This window comes from Stegostoma tigrinum, chromosome 31, assembly GCF_030684315.1.
Source record: "Stegostoma tigrinum isolate sSteTig4 chromosome 31, sSteTig4.hap1, whole genome shotgun sequence".
Taxonomy (NCBI): domain Eukaryota; kingdom Metazoa; phylum Chordata; class Chondrichthyes; order Orectolobiformes; family Stegostomatidae; genus Stegostoma; species Stegostoma tigrinum.
This window is the reverse complement of record NC_081384.1, coordinates 4,892,067-4,910,253: the sequence shown is the minus strand read 5'-3', so window position 1 is coordinate 4,910,253 and position 18,187 is coordinate 4,892,067. Positions and strand designations below refer to the sequence as shown.

General features: G+C 44.2%; 1 protein-coding gene across 1 annotated transcript in view; it reads right to left on the bottom strand.

The window, feature by feature from the left end:
- Positions 1 to 18,187, bottom strand: part of igf2bp1 (insulin-like growth factor 2 mRNA binding protein 1) — a 182,911-nt gene that overhangs the window by 16,494 nt on the left and 148,230 nt on the right. Inside the window, exons 9-14 of the mRNA XM_048560617.2 lie at positions 13,880 to 14,015; positions 12,257 to 12,379; positions 11,605 to 11,724; positions 7,601 to 7,675; positions 5,746 to 5,877; positions 2,011 to 2,124 (exon numbers count right to left, since the gene is read on the bottom strand). Of these exons, the coding sequence (XP_048416574.1) occupies positions 2,011 to 2,124; positions 5,746 to 5,877; positions 7,601 to 7,675; positions 11,605 to 11,724; positions 12,257 to 12,379; positions 13,880 to 14,015 (700 nt within the window). The remainder of the gene's footprint in view (positions 1 to 2,010; positions 2,125 to 5,745; positions 5,878 to 7,600; positions 7,676 to 11,604; positions 11,725 to 12,256; positions 12,380 to 13,879; positions 14,016 to 18,187) is intronic.

The following is an 18,187-nucleotide window of genomic DNA, read 5'->3' as shown; positions in this document are numbered from 1 at the left end:
GTCTTACTAACTTGAGTGAATTTTTTGAGGAGGTGACAAAAGAGATGACAAAGGTGATCGATGAGGGTAGAGCAGTGGATGTTGTCTACAAGGATCTTAGTAAGGCTTTCCACAAGGTCCCTCAAGGTAGGCTCATCTAGAAGAGTAAGGTACATGGGATCCACGGTCACTTGGCCACATGGATGCAGAATTGGTTTGCTTATAGAATGCAGACAGTAGTGATGGAGGGGTGTTTTTCTGGCTGGCAGTCCGTAGCTGGTGGTGTTCCACAGGGATCTGTACTGGGACCTCTGCTGTTTGTGATATATATAAACGCCTTGGATGAAAATGTAGATGGGTAGGTTAGTAAAGTTTACATATGATACAAGGATTGGTGGAGTTATGGATACTGTTGAAGGTTATCAGATGACACAGGAGCACATAGATCAGTTACAGATATGGGTGGAGAAATGGCAGATGAAGTTTAACCTGGATAAATTTAAGGTGCTGCACTTTGGGAGATCAAATGTTAAGGAAAAGCATACAGTTATGGCAGGATCTTGAATAGCAATGATGTACATGATGATCTTGGGGTTCAAGTCTATAGGTCTCTGAAAGTGTCCCTCCAAGTAGGTAGGGTGGTATATAAGGTATATGGCATGCTTGCCTTTATTGGTCTGGGAAATGAGTACAAGAGTCAGGAAGTGACATTGCAGCTTTATAAGACCTTGGTTAGGCCGTACTTAGAGTATTGTGAGACATAACAAGGTGCAGATCTGGATGAACTCAGCAGGCCAAGCAGCATCAGAGGTGCAAGAAAGCTGATGTTTCGGGTCAGGTCCTTTCTTCAGAAATGGTGGGTCCAGACCCGAAACGCCAGCTTTCCTGCGCCCCTGATGCTGCTTGGCCTGCTGTGTTCATCCAGCTCTGCACATTGTTAACTTAGAGTATTGTGCTCAGCTCTGGTTGCCATATTACAGGAAGGACGTGGAGGCTTTGGAGAGGGTGCAGGAGAGGTTTACCAGGATGCTGCCTGGATTGGAGGGTATGAGCTATAAGCAGAAACTAGAAAAACTCAGGTTACTTTCTCTGGAGCGGTGGAGGTTAAGGGGAGATTTGAAAGAAGTGTATAAAATTATATGATGCATAGATAGGGTTGACAGCCAGCGTTTTTCTCCCAGAATTGAAATGTTTAAAATGAGGGATCATGCATTTAAGGTGAGGGGGGGACAGTTCAAAGGAGATGAGAGGGGCAAGTGTTTTTACACAGACAGTGGTAAGAGTCTGGAATGCACTGCCAGGGTAGTGATGGAGTCAGATACAATATGGGCATTTAAGGGATTTCTAGATAAGCACATGAATATGCAAGGAATTAAGGGATATGGACCAAGGGCAGGCAGAGGGGATTAGTTCAATCTGGTGTCATGTTCGGCACAACATTGTGGGCCAAAGGGCCCATTCCTGTGGTGTACTGTTCTATGTTTTATTTGGACAAAGTGGATGGGAATAAACCTCTCCTATTGGCTAAGAATCAATTTAAGAGGATTAACAAGAGAAGCAATGGCTACAGGAAGCAACTTGGCTTTTACACAAGATGTGGTCATGATCTGAACTGTTCTGCCCAAAAATCAGATGAAAACATATCTAATCAAGGTCTTCAAAATAGAATTCAATAACTAGTCAGTTGGTTGTATAGAATTTGAGACTTGTTAGAAAAAGACACAGCTCATCAGAGCCTTTCATCTTGTACTCCAACCAGCAGTTGCCTTGCATGAGAGGATCTCTTGCTGATTGGTTGACAAGTGGACTATGGTTGAGGTACTGCCATGCAGCGTACCTGACTTAATGATGATTGACAATTGACAGCCAGGCTTTGTTTAAATTTTAGGTCAGGCAGATTGGTCCTGATTGGTCAGGGCATTGCCCTGAGGAATGAACCAGTGACTGGCCATCACCTACATTGCTGAATAGAAATGGGTACAGTTCTTTTGCTTTCTGGAACCCACTGGAGGCAGGTGAGTGGGTACTTACCTGACTTGCGTAAAAGTGACCGATGATCTTGACGACAACTTGGTCATTCTCATCAGGGACCTGATCTCGAGGCACTACAACCTCAGCACTGGACAGATTCTGCAGCTCATTCACCTACAGCAAAGGAACCACAGAGATTGAGTGTTAGGATGAATCGTACTGCAATGAGATCTCAACAATCACAGTCAGTTTTTAACGCATAGGCATAAACACAAAATAAATGGCAAGGACTCCTGGGCCAGGCAGAGGATTGGTTAATAGCAGCTTGTATTTATTATGTACCTTTAATGAAAAAATATCTCAAAGCATGTGCAAGGGAGTCTTAAGCAAACTTTGACACTGAGCCACATCAGGAGATATTACAGCAGGTAACTACAGATTTGGTCAAAGGCTTTTCTAACAAGAATTGCAAAGAAGGAAATAGATGGACAGGCAGAGTTAAGGGAAGGAAATTCAAAGTTTAGAGCTGTAGGTGTGACCACAGCAAATGACCGTGTATTTTCTTCTTTGGGATTATAAACCAAAAGTTAGTTTTCAGATCTATTGGGGAAACACCAGGAGATTGTTGAAAATTAAAAATCAATTGCTGCATATTTTTGAGCTTTTTGATATAATGTTGCTTTTCGAAAGGATGCGGAATACACTTCATAACTGAGGAACACCGAGTCTTTTGAGTTCAGAAAATTCTGCTTGTCAAAAGCTCTCTGATTGGCCAAGCTGCAGATTTTAAAAGCTGTAAGTGTACGGCAGCAGTAAGAGAAACATCCAAAGTCTCCAAACAGAAAACCTCCATCCACCCTCCTCCTCCTTGTGGGAAAAAGACAGAAAAACCCAGAGAGCTTAAAAAAAGTCCTAAACCAAGAAAACACGTAGGTCTACTTGATTAACTGCTGAATCAAAGATCAACTGTCTCTCTACTGAAAACAGTGAGTATTATTGCCAAAATCAAAAGGATCGTGTGAAAATAACTTACCAGCTTATGGTCTGAACTTTAGATCTTTGGAATTTTGTTTAGCTTGTCTATATTCATTTTCCGCTCTAAGCATATAGAACATAGAACAGTACAGTACAGCATAGGCCCTTTGGCTCACAATATTGTGCTGAACTTTAAACCTAAACCTATCGTCCACAAACTTGCTAATCCACTCTTCCACTCCTTCATTCAAATTATTTACAAAAATCACAAATAGAAGAGGACCCAAAACAGATCCTTGTGGTACACCACTCATAACTGAGCACCATGGTGAATATTTTCTGTCCACTACCATCCTTTGTCTTCTAAGGGTCAGCCAATTCTGAATCCAATCTGCTACATTTCCTCCTATGCAATGCCTCCTTACTTTCTGCATGAGCCTACTATGGAAAAACTTATCAAATGCCTTACTTAAATCCATGTATACCGCATCCACTGCTCCACTTTCATCCACATGTTTGGTTAGCTCTTCAAAGAATTCAATAAGGTTTGTGAGGCATGATCCACCCTTCACAAATCCATGCTGACTATCACGAATCAAACTATGCCTATTCAAGTGATCATAAATCCTATCTCTCCGAGCCCTTTCCAATAATTTTCCCACCACTGATGTAAGAATAACTGGCCTATAATTTCTGGGGTTATCCCTGTTCCCTTTTTTTGAACAGGGGATGACGTTTGTCTCTTTCCAATCTTCCAGCACTGTACCCGTGGACAGTGAGGATGAAAAGATCATTACCAAAGGCCCTGTGATCTCTTCCCTCATTTCCCGTAGAATCCTTGGACAAATCCCATCAGGCCCAGGTGACTTATCTATTTACAAGTTCCTCAAAATTCCTAGTACATCTTCCTTACTAGCATCCACCTCCTCTAGCCTACCAGCCTGTTTCACACTGTCCTACTCTACAACTAGGTCCCTCTGAGTTGTCTTTAGGCTCCATGCACAAATTCCCTTTACAATCCTTGATCGACCCTACCCTTTCTCTGGTCATTCCCTTATTCCTCACGTACGTGTAAAAATCCTTGGAGTTTTCCTTGATCCTATCTGCCAAGGTTTTCCCATGCCCCCTTTCTTGTATCCCTCTAGAACCTATTCCAATCCTTGTTTCCTAAGCATTATATAAGCATCCTTCTTCGTCTTAACTAGTCGTTCAACTTCTCTTGAGAACCAAGAGCTCCCTCGCTCGACCGCATTGTCCCTGCCTGCTAGGGACAAACATATCGAGCACACACAGTATGCATCCTTTAAACAATCTCCACATTTCAATAGTTCTCTTCCCTGACAGCATCTGTTCCCATTTTCTGTTACCCAGTTCTTGCCTAACAGAATTGTAATTACCCTTCCCCATATTTTAAACCATATCCTGCTGTATGTACCTATCCTTTTCCATGACTATTGTAAAAGTAACAGAGCTATGATCGCTACCGCCAAAATGCTCTCCTACCAACAGGTCTAACACTGGGCCCGGTTCATTGCCAAGCACCAAATCCAAAGTGGCCCCTCCATGTGTTGGTCTATCTACACACTGTGTCATGAATCCTTCCTGAACGCACTAGACAATATCTGCTCCATCTAAACTATCACAACTAAAATGTTTCCAATCAATATTCAGAGAAACCTACAGGCTTTCCAAGGCTCATCAGTCCCTTCAACAGGAAGAGGGCACCACCTAAATTCAAACTTGGATCACAGGATTCAGAGTCCAGCATGCTCACCATTACACCATGGTAGCCAGAGCATATGTTAAACTGTTTGTCTTTTGACTGTTTTAACTGCGATTGATTGGGCCTGCACTTAGAAGTTTTGAAAGGGGATAGTTTGAGCTACATAGTAATAGATTGGGAAAGCAGGCCTTCCTCTGTCCTTTGTAAGGATATTGCAATAAATGGAGTTACTTTATAGCTAGTGATATTCATTTTCAATGGATTTTATTACAACTATGTGTAGCAACTGATGTTGGAAAAGCTACTTCAAGTTTAATGACCTCTGACCCTGTTTCCTATTTGGGACTGTATTCCCTGGTTTCTTGAAGGAAGTGAATTTTTCTCACTAAAATTTATGAAATGTTTAAAAAACCTGACAGGGCAACATGTTTTGGCTGGAGAATCTAGAACAAAGAGCTGCAGTCTCAGAGTAAGGGGTCAGCTGATTCAGGTTTGAGATGAAGACAAATTTCCTCTCACAGTCGGTTCTGGGTCTTTGTGGGTGTTTAGTCATCGAGCAGACACGGCAGGAGGGAAACAGGCCAATAGTTTTTTAAATGCAACATAAATCAAGGATTATGATGATGATGAAGGTAGCAGAGATATAAGATCAGCCACAGTCTCACTAAATAGCACAGCAGGCTCGAAATGAAGGCTGTGCTTTAATCCTGCACCATGTGGTGAAACAAAGCAAAATATGACAAATATTGGAGATCCAAAATAATAACAGAAAGTGCTGGAGAAACTCAGCAGGTCAGGCAGCATCTGGAGAGAGAGAAGCAGAATTAACACAGAGTCTAATATGACTCCTCCCAGGAACACCAGTCATGATGGACTCAAAACACTAGCTCTGTTTATCTCTGTACAGATGCTGCCAGACCTGCTGAGTTTCTCCAGTGATTTCTGTTTTTATTCTATATGATCTTATATTATTCTTCTGATTTAGCAGCGAACTTGATCCATGCTAAAGATCACATCAGACAGCTTCTGTCTGCTTCATCTTTAGTCCCCCTTTCAAAACCAAGATCAAACAGCAACAAACCACCACCAGCCCTTACAGTTTTGCCTCCCTTTCCTATCACTCTGCCAGCTGCTGAGGCAGCTACTTTAATGTGCGTCTCAAGTTTGACTTCTTCCTTGGGTCCAAAGAAATTTTCCTCTTTTAGCTTCCCATGGATCCTGCCCTGGACCTGGGGGAAGGAGAGAAGAAAAATATGTCATTTAAACGATTCTATGTGTCCTTGCCCTATCTCCCCTGTTGTTGCTGACCGACATCAGTGGAATGCGCTGGTAACTCTCAAATGTGGCTACGTGTAACCTGACCGCCACTGTACGGGAATTCAATTTTGTCCCCAGCTGTTGTTCACACTAACGGAAAGCAGAGCACGAAGTTTACAGAATTATTGAACAGTATGGAAGCAGGCCAATCGGCCCATCGAGGTCACTCCAAGCCTCTGAAGAGCATCGCACTCAGATCCACCTCCCTGCCCCTATCCCTATCACTATACCTGTAACCTAGCATTTCCCATGGCTAATCCACCTAGCCTGCACATCCCTGGACACTATGGGGAAATTTAGGATGGCCAAGCACCCAACAGCATCTTTGAACTGTAGGAGGAAACTGGAGGAAACCCACACAGACACAGGGAGAACATGCAAACTCCACACTGATAGTGGTCCGAGGGTGGAATCAAACCTGGCTTCCTGGCGCTGTGAGGCAGCCGTGCTAACCATTGGGCCACCATGCCCCCTCTTGGTAAAAAAACTGATGACTCATCAACAGCATTACAAAGGCTCTAATCTACGGGAACTTGCCCATTTTGTTGATTGGTGCCACGTTAAGTGTCAATCTGGCACGAGACAATTTCAAGTGGAATTCTTACAACTACAGGGACGGGAGGATCGAGGATGGGATAAGAGAAGAACAGGGAGGAAAGCAAGAAAGAGTGAAAGAGTGATAGGGGAGTGTACTAGTACAAATAGCAATCCCATTTAAAAATAAAGGATTTTCCATATAAAGCAGAGATGTGGAGGATGAATTTTCTTTCATCTTGGAGTGTTGTTAGTCTGTGAATTCTCTTCCCCACACAGCAACGAAGACTGTGTCATTGAATATCTTTATGGCAGGTTAGAGAGGTTCCTGATTGGTAAGGGAGTCAGAGATTAGAGAAGAGTTTAGGCCACAATCAGATCGGCCGTAACCTTATTAAATGGCAGTCTAGGCTCGAGGGGCTGAAGGGCCTCTTCCTGCTCCCAATTCATATGTCAGTAAGTGGGATAGGGAAAGGTTTGAATAGCGAGGAAGATGGGGCAGAGCGGAGAGGAAGGGGGAGAGAGAAAGGAAAGGGAGAAGGAGAGAGATAGAAGAAGAGGAAACGAGTGAAGGAAAAGGACACAAGTAGAGGTAGAAAGAAATGGGTGGAGTGAGAGGGAGAAACGGGTGAAGCAAAAGGGAGATATACCCTAACATTGCAGAATGGGGATAACAGTTTAAGACAGTTTGCATTAATCCTAAACCCATGCTCCTTGCTGTAAAACAATTATGTCTTCCCAAGCAGGAGGGACCGTTCAACCCACCAGCCCTCCATTTAGTCCCATTCCTTTGTCATTTCTCCAATAGCCTGACATTAAAGATATCATCTTTGAAACTTTTTCCAAATTCCTTTGCACAGTGATTACAGAATCTACCTCCACCACTGTTTCTGACCCAGCTCTCTCTGCCCTGGAAAACCACTCTTTAAAAATATAAAAATCTCCAAACCTTTAACTGATTGGTCAGAATGGCACTCGTTTCAAGCAGACAAAACAAATTCAGTTTAAGAAGGTGAGATGATATCAGTCAAGTTTTCAGCAGTGATGTGGTATAGATAGTAATTATCTGTTCCTGTTCTTGTGGAGTTGTCTCTTCTTTACCTTAAACTGGGCCTCTGGCAGTCCTGTGATGATCACCATGCGCTGTTTGGTGTCCGGACTTTCTGCTGGAGCGATCTGCAATGAGAGATATTAAGCAATTACACCTACCCTGAAGCTCCAGTCAGACCACTTCCATTTTGTGTCAGCCATAACACCCTGCCTTTACGTAGCACCTGCCACAAAATACAGGCAGCCCATGGTGTTTGATTGGAATGTAACTGCCAATATTTGACATCAATTGTATCGCAAATCCTTACATACAGATGAGGAAGGACACCACTTTGATTGGGACAACACATCCATCCTAGGACAAGCCAAACAGAGACACGCACGAGAATTCCTAGAAGCATGGCATTCCAACCGGAATTCCATCAACAAACACATTGACTTGGAGCCAATCTACCACGCCCTGAGAAAAAGAACAGGAAATGACATCACCAACCCAAGGAAACCTAACCAGATAAATAGAAAGCGGGACATAACACCAGCGCTTCGTCGGAGGCTCACTGAAGATGTTACCTAGAATGGTGACGAAACGTCTGAAAACTAACCTTCCAGCTCAGCGAGCAAACTCACATCCAGAACCTCAACCTGAGCTACAAATCTTCTCAAAACTCGCTACCTATTGAGAACATTCATGTCCTTGCCATTTCAGGCAGTGCATTCCAGACCATAACAAACAGCTCTGCAAATAATAAATTCTCATCACACTGCGGTTCTTTTGTCAATTATGTCATCTGGTTACCAAACTTGTTGCCAGCAGAATATTTCTCCATATTTACTCAACAAAATCCCCTCATAACTCTGAACAACATTATAATGCTCTTCACAATCTGAGAGTGTCCCAAAGCTGTTTAACTCTAACTAGGTTCCTTTTATTTACCAATAAAGGATATAAGGGAAGTGAAGCCAAAATGGGATTACGTCGATAAGGCAAGAACTGATTCAGGAAAGTCAGTGTGGCTTTGTGTGTGGAAATTGTGTCTCACAAATTTGATTTGACTTTTTTTTTGAAGACATAACCAAGATGATAGATGAAGGCAAAGCAGTAAACGTTGGCCATATGGACCTTAGCAAGGTCTTCAATAAGGTTCCGCATGGTCAACTGGTTAGTAAGGTTAGGTCCCATGGAAGCTGGGGGTGCAAAGCCAACTAGATACAAAATTGGCTTGATGGTAGCTCACAGAAGTGGTGGCAAGTTGTTGTTCAGATTGGAAGACTCTGACCAGTGGTGTGCCACAAGGATCGGTGCCAGGTCCACTGTTGTTCATCATTTATATAAACGATTTGGATGAGAATATAGGAGACATGGTTTATAATTTTGTGGATGGCATCAAAATTGGTGGTATAGTGGACAGTGAAGAAGGTTATCTAAGGGTACAATGGGATCTTGATCGACTTGGCCAGTGAGCTAAGGAATGGCAGATGGAGTTTAATTCAGATAAATGCGAGGTGTTGAATTTTGTTAAGACAAACCAGAGCAGGTCTTACACAGTTAATGGTAGGGTCCCGGGGAGTGTCGTCAAAGAGAGAGATCTAGCAGCGCAGGTAGACAGCTCCTAGAAAGTGGCATCAAAGATAGAAGAAGGTGTTTGGCATGCTGGCCTCCATCCTCACAGCATTGAGTACAGGAGTTGGGATGTCATGTTATGGCTGTACAAGATATTGCTAAGGCCATATTGAGTACTGCATACAATTCTGTTCACCCAGCTACAGGAAAGTTGTTATTAAACCAGGGAGGGTGCAAAAAAGATTTTCAAAAGATGTTACCGAGACTGGAGGTTTGAATCGTATGGAGAGGCTAGATAGGGAGGACTTTTTTCTTTGGTGTGTAGGAGGGCTGACCTTGTAGAGATTTCTAAAATCACAAGGGACATTAAATAACTCCACAGAGATTGGTATCCCATCACCCTGTCACCCTTTGTTTACACGTGGCAAGCCCATGACAATGATCCAGCTCCCTCAGAGCCAGCTCTGAGTGAGCAGCACGTCCAATGCAATCTGTCAGCCAGGGCTCCCTGATTGAACCAGATTAACAGCTCCAATCAGGGAACTCATATTCCACTTCATCCTCCAGCTCATGTGCCGTGGTAACTAGGAACTTTTTCTTTTCCTTTCAGGCATCAAGGCATACAAGATGCAATAACTCAGACACCCATGGCTCTCCGGAACCTTCCTCTCCTCCCCTCCCTCTGAGTCCACCCCGACCCTAAACATCACTTCCTGTCAGGTGTTACTAAAATCCCTCCTGATCTTCCACTCTCTGATGCTAAATGCTCCGTCCTCAGCAGAGGCCTCAGCTTTATCCCTCTGCACCCCCAACTTGATGAATTTTAAGCAGGACCTGACACTGAGCTTTGCCTCGGTGCCCATTTCTTTGGACAAGAATTCTCACCCCGACCCACAGACCCCTTTGTCCAGCTCCAACACTGTCCCTTCAGCTGGTCCCCTCCCGTGGGCCTTTTATCTGCACTCGCTCTGTTCATTGAGAACTGTCGCCGTGACATTGGTCACCTCAATTTCTCTGCATCCCCCCAGCAACCTATCTTCCTCTGAACTGACTGCGCTCCATGCACTCAGACTTTGTTATTAAGCTTGCCAACAAGAGTGGTGCTGTTGTGGTCTGACGTACTGACCTCTACACTGCAGAGGCTGAGTGCCTGCTCCTGCCCCACTGAACTCATCCCTTTCTACCTTAACTCAGTCTTTTCTCCCTTGGTCCAGCCCCTGCCCAAGTATATCTGTGATTCCTCTGACGCTTTACTCTAGTTTTGGAATATACAGTTTGCAGGTTCAGCCGCTTCCTCTTTACCATTGATGTGCAATCCCTTTACATGTCCACCCCCCACCAGGATGGTCTCAGGGCTCTCTGCTTCTTCCTGGAACGTCCCACCCACCTTCACCCTACTCTGCTTAGGTGAGCTTGTCCTCATCCTCAGTTTATGCCACATTCCCTACCAACCACTCCAACCTGCCTGGTACCTTCCTCTGTAACCCTACAGGTACACCACCTACCCACTCACCACCTCCCTCACCTCCATTCAGGGCCCTAACCAGCCTTTCCAAGTGAGACAGAGCTTCCCCTACATCTCCTCCAACCCAGTCTATTGCATCTAGTAGCCCTGATGTGGTCCTCTCTACATCAATGTGACCAAACGTAGACTAGGTGATCGTTTCGCCAAGCATCTTCACCTGGCCCATAATGGCCAACCTAACCTCCTGGTCACCGCGCATTTCAACTCCCTGCCTAACTCCCCCTTCGATATGTCCATCCTCAGCCTCCTCCACTGTCGCAGCGATTCGCAACACAAATTTGAAGAACACCACCTTATCTTCCACTGGGGCACCTTACAGCCTGGAGGACTATACATTGAATTCTCCAATTTCAAATAACCTTCCCATCCATCCCCTGGCTCCCCTTCCGGCCCCACCTCCTCCCTTCCATTCCACCTTCTGACCCTCCCTTCCAGCCACCAACAGGATACACCCCTCCCATCCCAACCAGGTCTCACCCACCACCAATGTCCACTGATCACCACCATTCCCCCTCCATCCCTCCCGCCCCCTACTTTATCTGCAGCTGCCCTTACCCCCACATTCAGTCCGAAAGAAGAGTTATACCCAAAACGTTGACTTCTCCTTTTGTCCAGATGCTCCCTGGCCTGCTGCGTTCTTCCAGCCTCTACTTTGTCCACCTTGGATTCCAGCATCTGCAATTTTTTTGTCTCTTAGACAGATGCTTGATTAACAAGGCAATTATAGGTGGCAGACAGATAGTCACAGTCAGATCAGCAATGTTCTTAGCAAATGGCAGAGCAAGCTTTAAGAGCCAAATGTCTTCTTCATGCTCTTAATTTGTATGTTGATAATTGTTACTCTGGGCCAGGTATAACTCCAGTCCCCACAATCTAACTAACACCCAACTTGTTTGCTAGCAATGCCTTTAAGATAAGAAAACTCGTGATCACCTTAGAGAACAAATGGAAAAGTGCAAATGTGCTCACCTTGATCGAAGCCTCTGCACATCGGGAAAGCTGCTTGATATGTTGCCCTTTCTTTCCAATAATGGCACCCACAGCCTGGGCTGGGATGAATACATGGACTGTCTCAGGATCGGAGGTTTGCTGCAGAAATCAAACACATTGTCATTCCTGGCCAAAGCTCAGCATCATCCCTTAAACAGACTTCCCACAGGCTGAATCTTAACAAGAAACCCAAAACAGATTGAAAACGTAGCCTCTGATTTGCATCTTCCAAAATCCAACCGAGGAAGTCGTAGTGCCCGATTGCAATTTTGACACAATCACATACGGCAGGTTTCATTGGAAGATCATTTCCATTGACTCAATAGGTACGAACACTGAGAGATGTGTAGCTTTATCAATGCTGCTCACCTGGACTCAATCTCATCTTAAAAATGACCTCTGAGCAGAGGAGAAGGCTTTGCAGCCTACAATACATTTGCTGCCTTTTTAAAAGTCTTGCTCCCCGACTCTTTCCTCCATCACTCTCTCAGTATTTTCTTTGTAATTAAAGTTCTAACTTCCTTTTGGAAGTTCTTTCCTGACTATCTACAATTCTCCCAGGTTTGGATTGATCAAAGATCTCACTTCTAAATAATGTGGGTTGACGTGAATCTCTCAATAAGTCACTCACCATGTAGGGACCGTAAGGTGTTGCTGGTGCCACTCCAACAGGGTGAGGTGGGATGGTGGATGAGGAAGGTGGGAACAAGCCCAGAGCATTCAGATTGAGACCAGGAATCAAGTTTGCCTGGAGCTTAGAAAAGAACAGTTTATGAATTGGCACTTTAGAGACACTGGAGCGTTACACCCGCGCAGGTACTCTCAGTGACAGCCAGCAGTGTTACACCCGCGCAGGTACTCTCAGAGACAGCCAGCAGTGTTACACCCGCGCAGGTACTCTCAGAGAGATCCAGCAGTGTTACACCCACGCAGGTACTCTCAGAGAGATCCAGCAGTGTTACACCCGCGCAGGTACTCTCAGAGAGATCCAGCAGTGTTACACCCGCGCAGGTACTCTCAGAGAGATCCAGCAGTGTTACACCCGCGCAGGTACTCTCAGTGACAGCCAGCAGTGTTACACCCGCGCAGGTACTCTCAGAGACAGCCAGCAGTGTTACACCCGCGCAGGTACTCTCAGAGAGATCCAGCAGTGTTACACCCACGCAGGTACTCTCAGAGAGATCCAGCAGTGTTACACCCGCGCAGGTACTCTCAGAGGGATCCAGCAGTGTTACACCCGCGCCGGTACTCTCAGAGACAGCCAGTAACGTTACACTCGCGCAGGTACTCTCAGAGACAGCCAGTAATGTTACACCCGCGCAGGTACTGTCAAAGACAGCCAGCAGTGTTACACCCGAGCAGGTACTCTCAGAGAAATCCAGCAATGTTACACCCGCGCAGGTACTCTCAGAGACAGCCAGCAGGTTTACACCCATGCAGGTACTCTCAGAGAGATGCAGCAGTGTTACACTCGGGCAGGTACTCTCAGAGAGATGCAGCAGTGTTACACTCGGGCAGGTACTCTCAGAGAGATCCAGCAGTGTTACACCCGCGCAGGTACTCTCAGAGAGATCCAGCAGTGTTACACCCGTGCAGGTACTCTCAGAGACAGCCAGCAGTGTTACACCCGCGCAGGTACTCTCAGAGAGATCCAGCAGTGTTACACCTGCGCAGGTACTCTCAGAGACAGCCAGCAGTATTACACCCACGCAGGTACTCTCAGAGAGATCCAGCAGTGTTACACCCGCGCTGATACTCTCAGAGACAGCCAGTAATGTTACACTTGCGCAGGTACTCTCAGTGACAGCCAGCAGTGTTACTCCCGCGCAGGTACTCTCAGAGACAGCCAGTGATGTTACACCCACGCAGGTACTGTCAAAGACAGCCAGCAGTGTTACACCCGAGCAGGTACTCTCAGAGAAATCCAGCAGTGTTACACCTGGGCAGCTATTCTCTAATGGTACAGGAACTTTAGACAATGAAGAGAAAAGGAGAATGGAAACAGCGAAAATATACAGGATGATAGAACACAATGAAAGAGAAATATAAATAGTAGATGAGAGATGAAATAGAAAGCAACAAATCTATGAAAAGAAATGCAGAGGGAGAGAATGGTGTAGAGAGAAAAACAGAACAAGGATGAATATATGCAAGGAAATTAGAAGCTACAAGCCCAATAAAGTGAAAGCCAAATTAGAAATGGTGTCTGAGTAGAAGAGAAGATACAACATTTTTAAATTATATTTAAACTTACATTCATAGCAGCAATGTCATTCTCATAGGCTTCTCTCACTTTTTTCATGATATCTTCCTCAGCCTTACAGCAAGCTTCAATGGAACCTTTCACTGTGATAGTTCTCTCTGGGTTATAAATTGTTAGGTCCTGCAAGCTGGTACAGCAAGTGATAAATTTAGGAATAGTAAGTCTTTGAAAAAACGCTTTCAAAGAAAAGCTTTTGTTTGATGTATCTACTGATAATTCAATTTACAAATTTTATAGCAAATGAAAACACATTGCTACAAGCTGCCTGAGTTGCATCATAGAATGTTAAACACAGGATGAAAGCTTTGAGCTCATGATGTATACACCAATTTTTAATGAGTTATCTAATTAGTCTTACTCCCTGCTCTTTCCCAATTAAAAAATAACCCTTCCCTTTCAAATGTTTTCCAACTGCTTTTCTGAAAGTTATTACTGAATCTGTTTCTACCGCTCTTTACTAGTGCATCGCATTCCATATATAACTTGCCCCATCACACAAGTGTCCTTACTCCCACCCAACCTCACTCCACCAGCTCTTATTAATAATTCTGTCTTTGGAAAGCGTTACTCCCTATTTATGATTTCAAATGTTGAATGACTTTGAAAGCCTTGATCGAATGTTCCCATGGCGTTCTCTGTTCTAAGGAAAACAATCTCAGTTTTATTTTATTTTCACAACACAACTAAAGAGGGATAAAATAGGTTGGAGTTGGACTCCTAATGGTAGAGAAGGCTGAGGGGGAGCCGATTGTAGTGTAGAAATTTATGAGGTGCATAAATAGGGTTGAAAGAGAGAAACTGTTCCCCTTCATTGAGGAGTCACTAATCAGGAGACACAGATTTAAGGGAAGGAGCAGGAGGTTTAGAGGAAAGAATTTTTCATCCCGAGGGTGGAGTGTACCTGGAACTCACCACCTTAAAAGATGATGGAGACAGGAACCGTTATATTTAACAAGTATTTAGATAATCACTTGAAATGCCATGGCATTCAACACTATGGGCCAAGTGCTGGAAAAAGGGATTAAAGTAGACAGAGCAAAAGCAGAAATTGCTGGAAAAGCTCAGGAGGTCCGGCAGCATCTGTGGAGAGAAATCAGAGTTAACGTTTCGGGTCGAGCGACCTTTCTTCAGAACAGCAGAAGGTAGATGGATGCTTGATAAGCAGCGTGGACATAATGGGCCAAAGGTCCACTTTCTGCGTGTAAGCACTGCATGACTCTATTAATCAATTAATAAGGGATTTAGTTGTCAACATATACCGGCTGAAGGAACTTGCATTTTTCAAACTACTTCAAGGTGCTTCGATAATGCACTTTTGGATCCTCCAGAGAGTGAATGGGCATTTTCTTTGCCTCAGAGACAAGGGACTGTCAGAACAAACATTTTTATTTTGGGTTTCTGCTCTGTGGAAGGGTCACTGCACCCAAAATGTTAACACTGATTTCTCTGCACAGACGCTGCTAGACCTGCTCAGCTTTTCCAGCAATTTCTGTTTTTGTTACTTTGGGTTTCTTCTGGCCGATTGCTGCAGCGATCCTGGCAGAAACCTGTCGGTGGCGCTGCACCCAACAGCGGACACAATGTTAACAAGAAGCTTGTAGATCGGGCAGGGTGATGGCCTCTATGGGATGGCAGGTATAACGTGGCTCAGTAAGATGCCAATGTTGGTTCAACCTTGTACAGACTGAGAAACTCTCAGGATTTACCCATCCTTAATTGCCCTGAAAAAAGTGATGTGGGATTGCCTCCTTGAGTGGCTGCATTCCTTGGGGTATAGTGAGACACAGTGATATTAGGGAGGAAGTTTGAGCCAACAATATAAAGGAATGGTGATATATTTCCAAGTCAGGATGGTGCAAACCTTGAAGGGAAACTTGCAAGAGAGTGGTGTTCCCCTGCATTGGATGCCCAAGTCCATTGAAGTGATAGAGACTATGGATTTGGAAGCTGCTGTTGATGGACCCTGTTGTGGGCAATGGTCTGGCCTCAGTCATAATTACTGCAATTGGACTTAGTATCCCCAAGGCAGTGATGCATGTTGAAATTAACGAGTAAACTTCCGCTATGACTCATGCTGATTGCAGACAGCCCCTCCTGAACAGCACCTTGGGTGTACCTACACTAAATGCACTGCAACAATTCAACAAGGCAGCTCACCATCACTTCTTTGAATCCAGCCATGGCAGATGGTGGAATGTGATTTCAGTAGAAAAAAATCAAATTAAGAGTCTAATAATGACTTTGAATCTTTTGTCGATTGTTGGAAAAACCCACCGTCCTTTAGGGAAAGAAACTGCTGTCATTACCTCGGTCTAGCCTATGTGTGACTCCAGACCCACAGAAGTGTGCTTGACTCTTATCTGACCTCTGGGCAATTAGGGAAGGGCAATAAATGCTGGCCCAGCTAGTAACACACATGCCATGAGTAAATAAAGACAGAAAAAGGGTGAGGAAGAGCAGGATTCATTGGCTCATGGTCAATGTTCACTCCAAATTTACAGGGAGTAACTGAATTTAAGCCTCATATGTCACGGTGGGGGGGCCTTTATCCCCCAATGATTTAGCTTGCTGGCCACAAGGCTAAGGTGAGTCCTTGAGGCTGGAATGAAGACAAACAGAGAGCAGTCCCAACCTGTGGAATTGTTGTATAGACAGGAGCAGGGTCCCCAATCGTCCTAGCTCTACATTAAGGTCATGTTTCGAAAATAAAACCTAATCATTTTGGTGAGACTGCAGCCAACTCTTGAAAGCCAGGATGAAGCAAGAAGAATGTATGGGAGCAATTCAGGAGGAGCTGGAAACAAGCACAAGGGAAAAAGACATAAAAGGCTATGCTGATGAGGTGAGATAGGGGCAAGGTTTGTGTGGACCAGAAATACGAGTTGGGCCCATATGATTGGTTTCTTCACTCTACATTCTTTGTGCTAGGCCCTCACTGTCATATTCAAGAGGCCTGTTTGTGAAGGCTGCTTTGGAATTCATAATATTGCCCAATATCAAAGAAGTATTGAATGTAATTCAATCATACTTGGCACACAGGAAGCAGCCACAAAACCTTTAACTTTATTTTGCCCACTAAGTTACAAATGAGGAGTAGAAGTAAGCCATTCAATCTCTCAGGCCTGCCTCCCCGTTCAATAAGAGCATGGCTTATCTATTGCAACCTGAAAATTCACATTCCTACCTATCCCTGATAATTATTCAATACCCTTACCTTATAAGAATCTATCCACCTCTACCTTAAAAATATTCAAGAGCTCTGGTTCCACCATCTTTTCAAGAAGTGAGCTCCAAAATCTCTGAACACTCTGGGAGAAATAAAAGCCGAATCTCTGTTTTAATTGGATAACCCCTGACTTTTAACCATGACCTTGGTTCTAGATTCTTCAAGAAGAGGAAACATCTTCTCGACATCCATCCTGTTAAGGCCTCCCTCAGGATTTTACATTTCAATCAAGTCGCTTATCTCCTCAACTCTAACAGGTACAAGCACAGTCTCTCCTAATTTTCCTCATAAGATAGCCTATATATTTCAGAACAGTCTGTTGCCTCTGGAGAAAAGATTGATTTCTGCTCCATGTTAACTCAATAACTGCAAGACAAAATAACTTGAAATTCTAGAATGCCCTTCTCAATCTCAGAATATTGCTTAGTATTTCACAGTCTGTGAAGTCCAGCTGGTTGAAGGTAGTCACTGTTGTAATTGAAGAGACAGTTCAAGCAAACTGTTGCACAGCAAGCTCTCACAAACAATGACGTAATAATGACCATTCCATCTGTTTTCACCTTGTTGGACAAGGGACAAATACTGGGAAACAGGGACAACGCTCCTCCTCTTCATCCGGACAGTACTACAGGATTTTTTTAAAAAACTCCGTAGTAATGGGGTACAGCTTTACAAAATCATCTGGAAGATGACAATTCTGACAGTTCAGCACCACCCAGGATTTTAGAAATGTAGAAAATACAATTCAATACTATCATGGCTGATCATTCAATTAAGTCCCCTGTTGCTGTTTTTGCAACATATCCTTTGAACCCTTTGGCATGAACAGCCAACTCTAACGACTAACATTCAATGGTTTGGCTTGGGCAGCTTTCTGAGGTAGAGGCTCACACCTTCTAGGTGAAGAAGTATTTCTTCATCTCAAATCCTTGGGAAAGGACCAGCGATGCTAACCATCTGTCTCATCGATAAGGAGGCAGACCACTAATCCAAGCCTGATGGAAGAGTTGCTTTGTTAGTAAGAAATTAAATGAAATCAAGAAATGATACAGACTTGGAAGGTGTGGAATCTG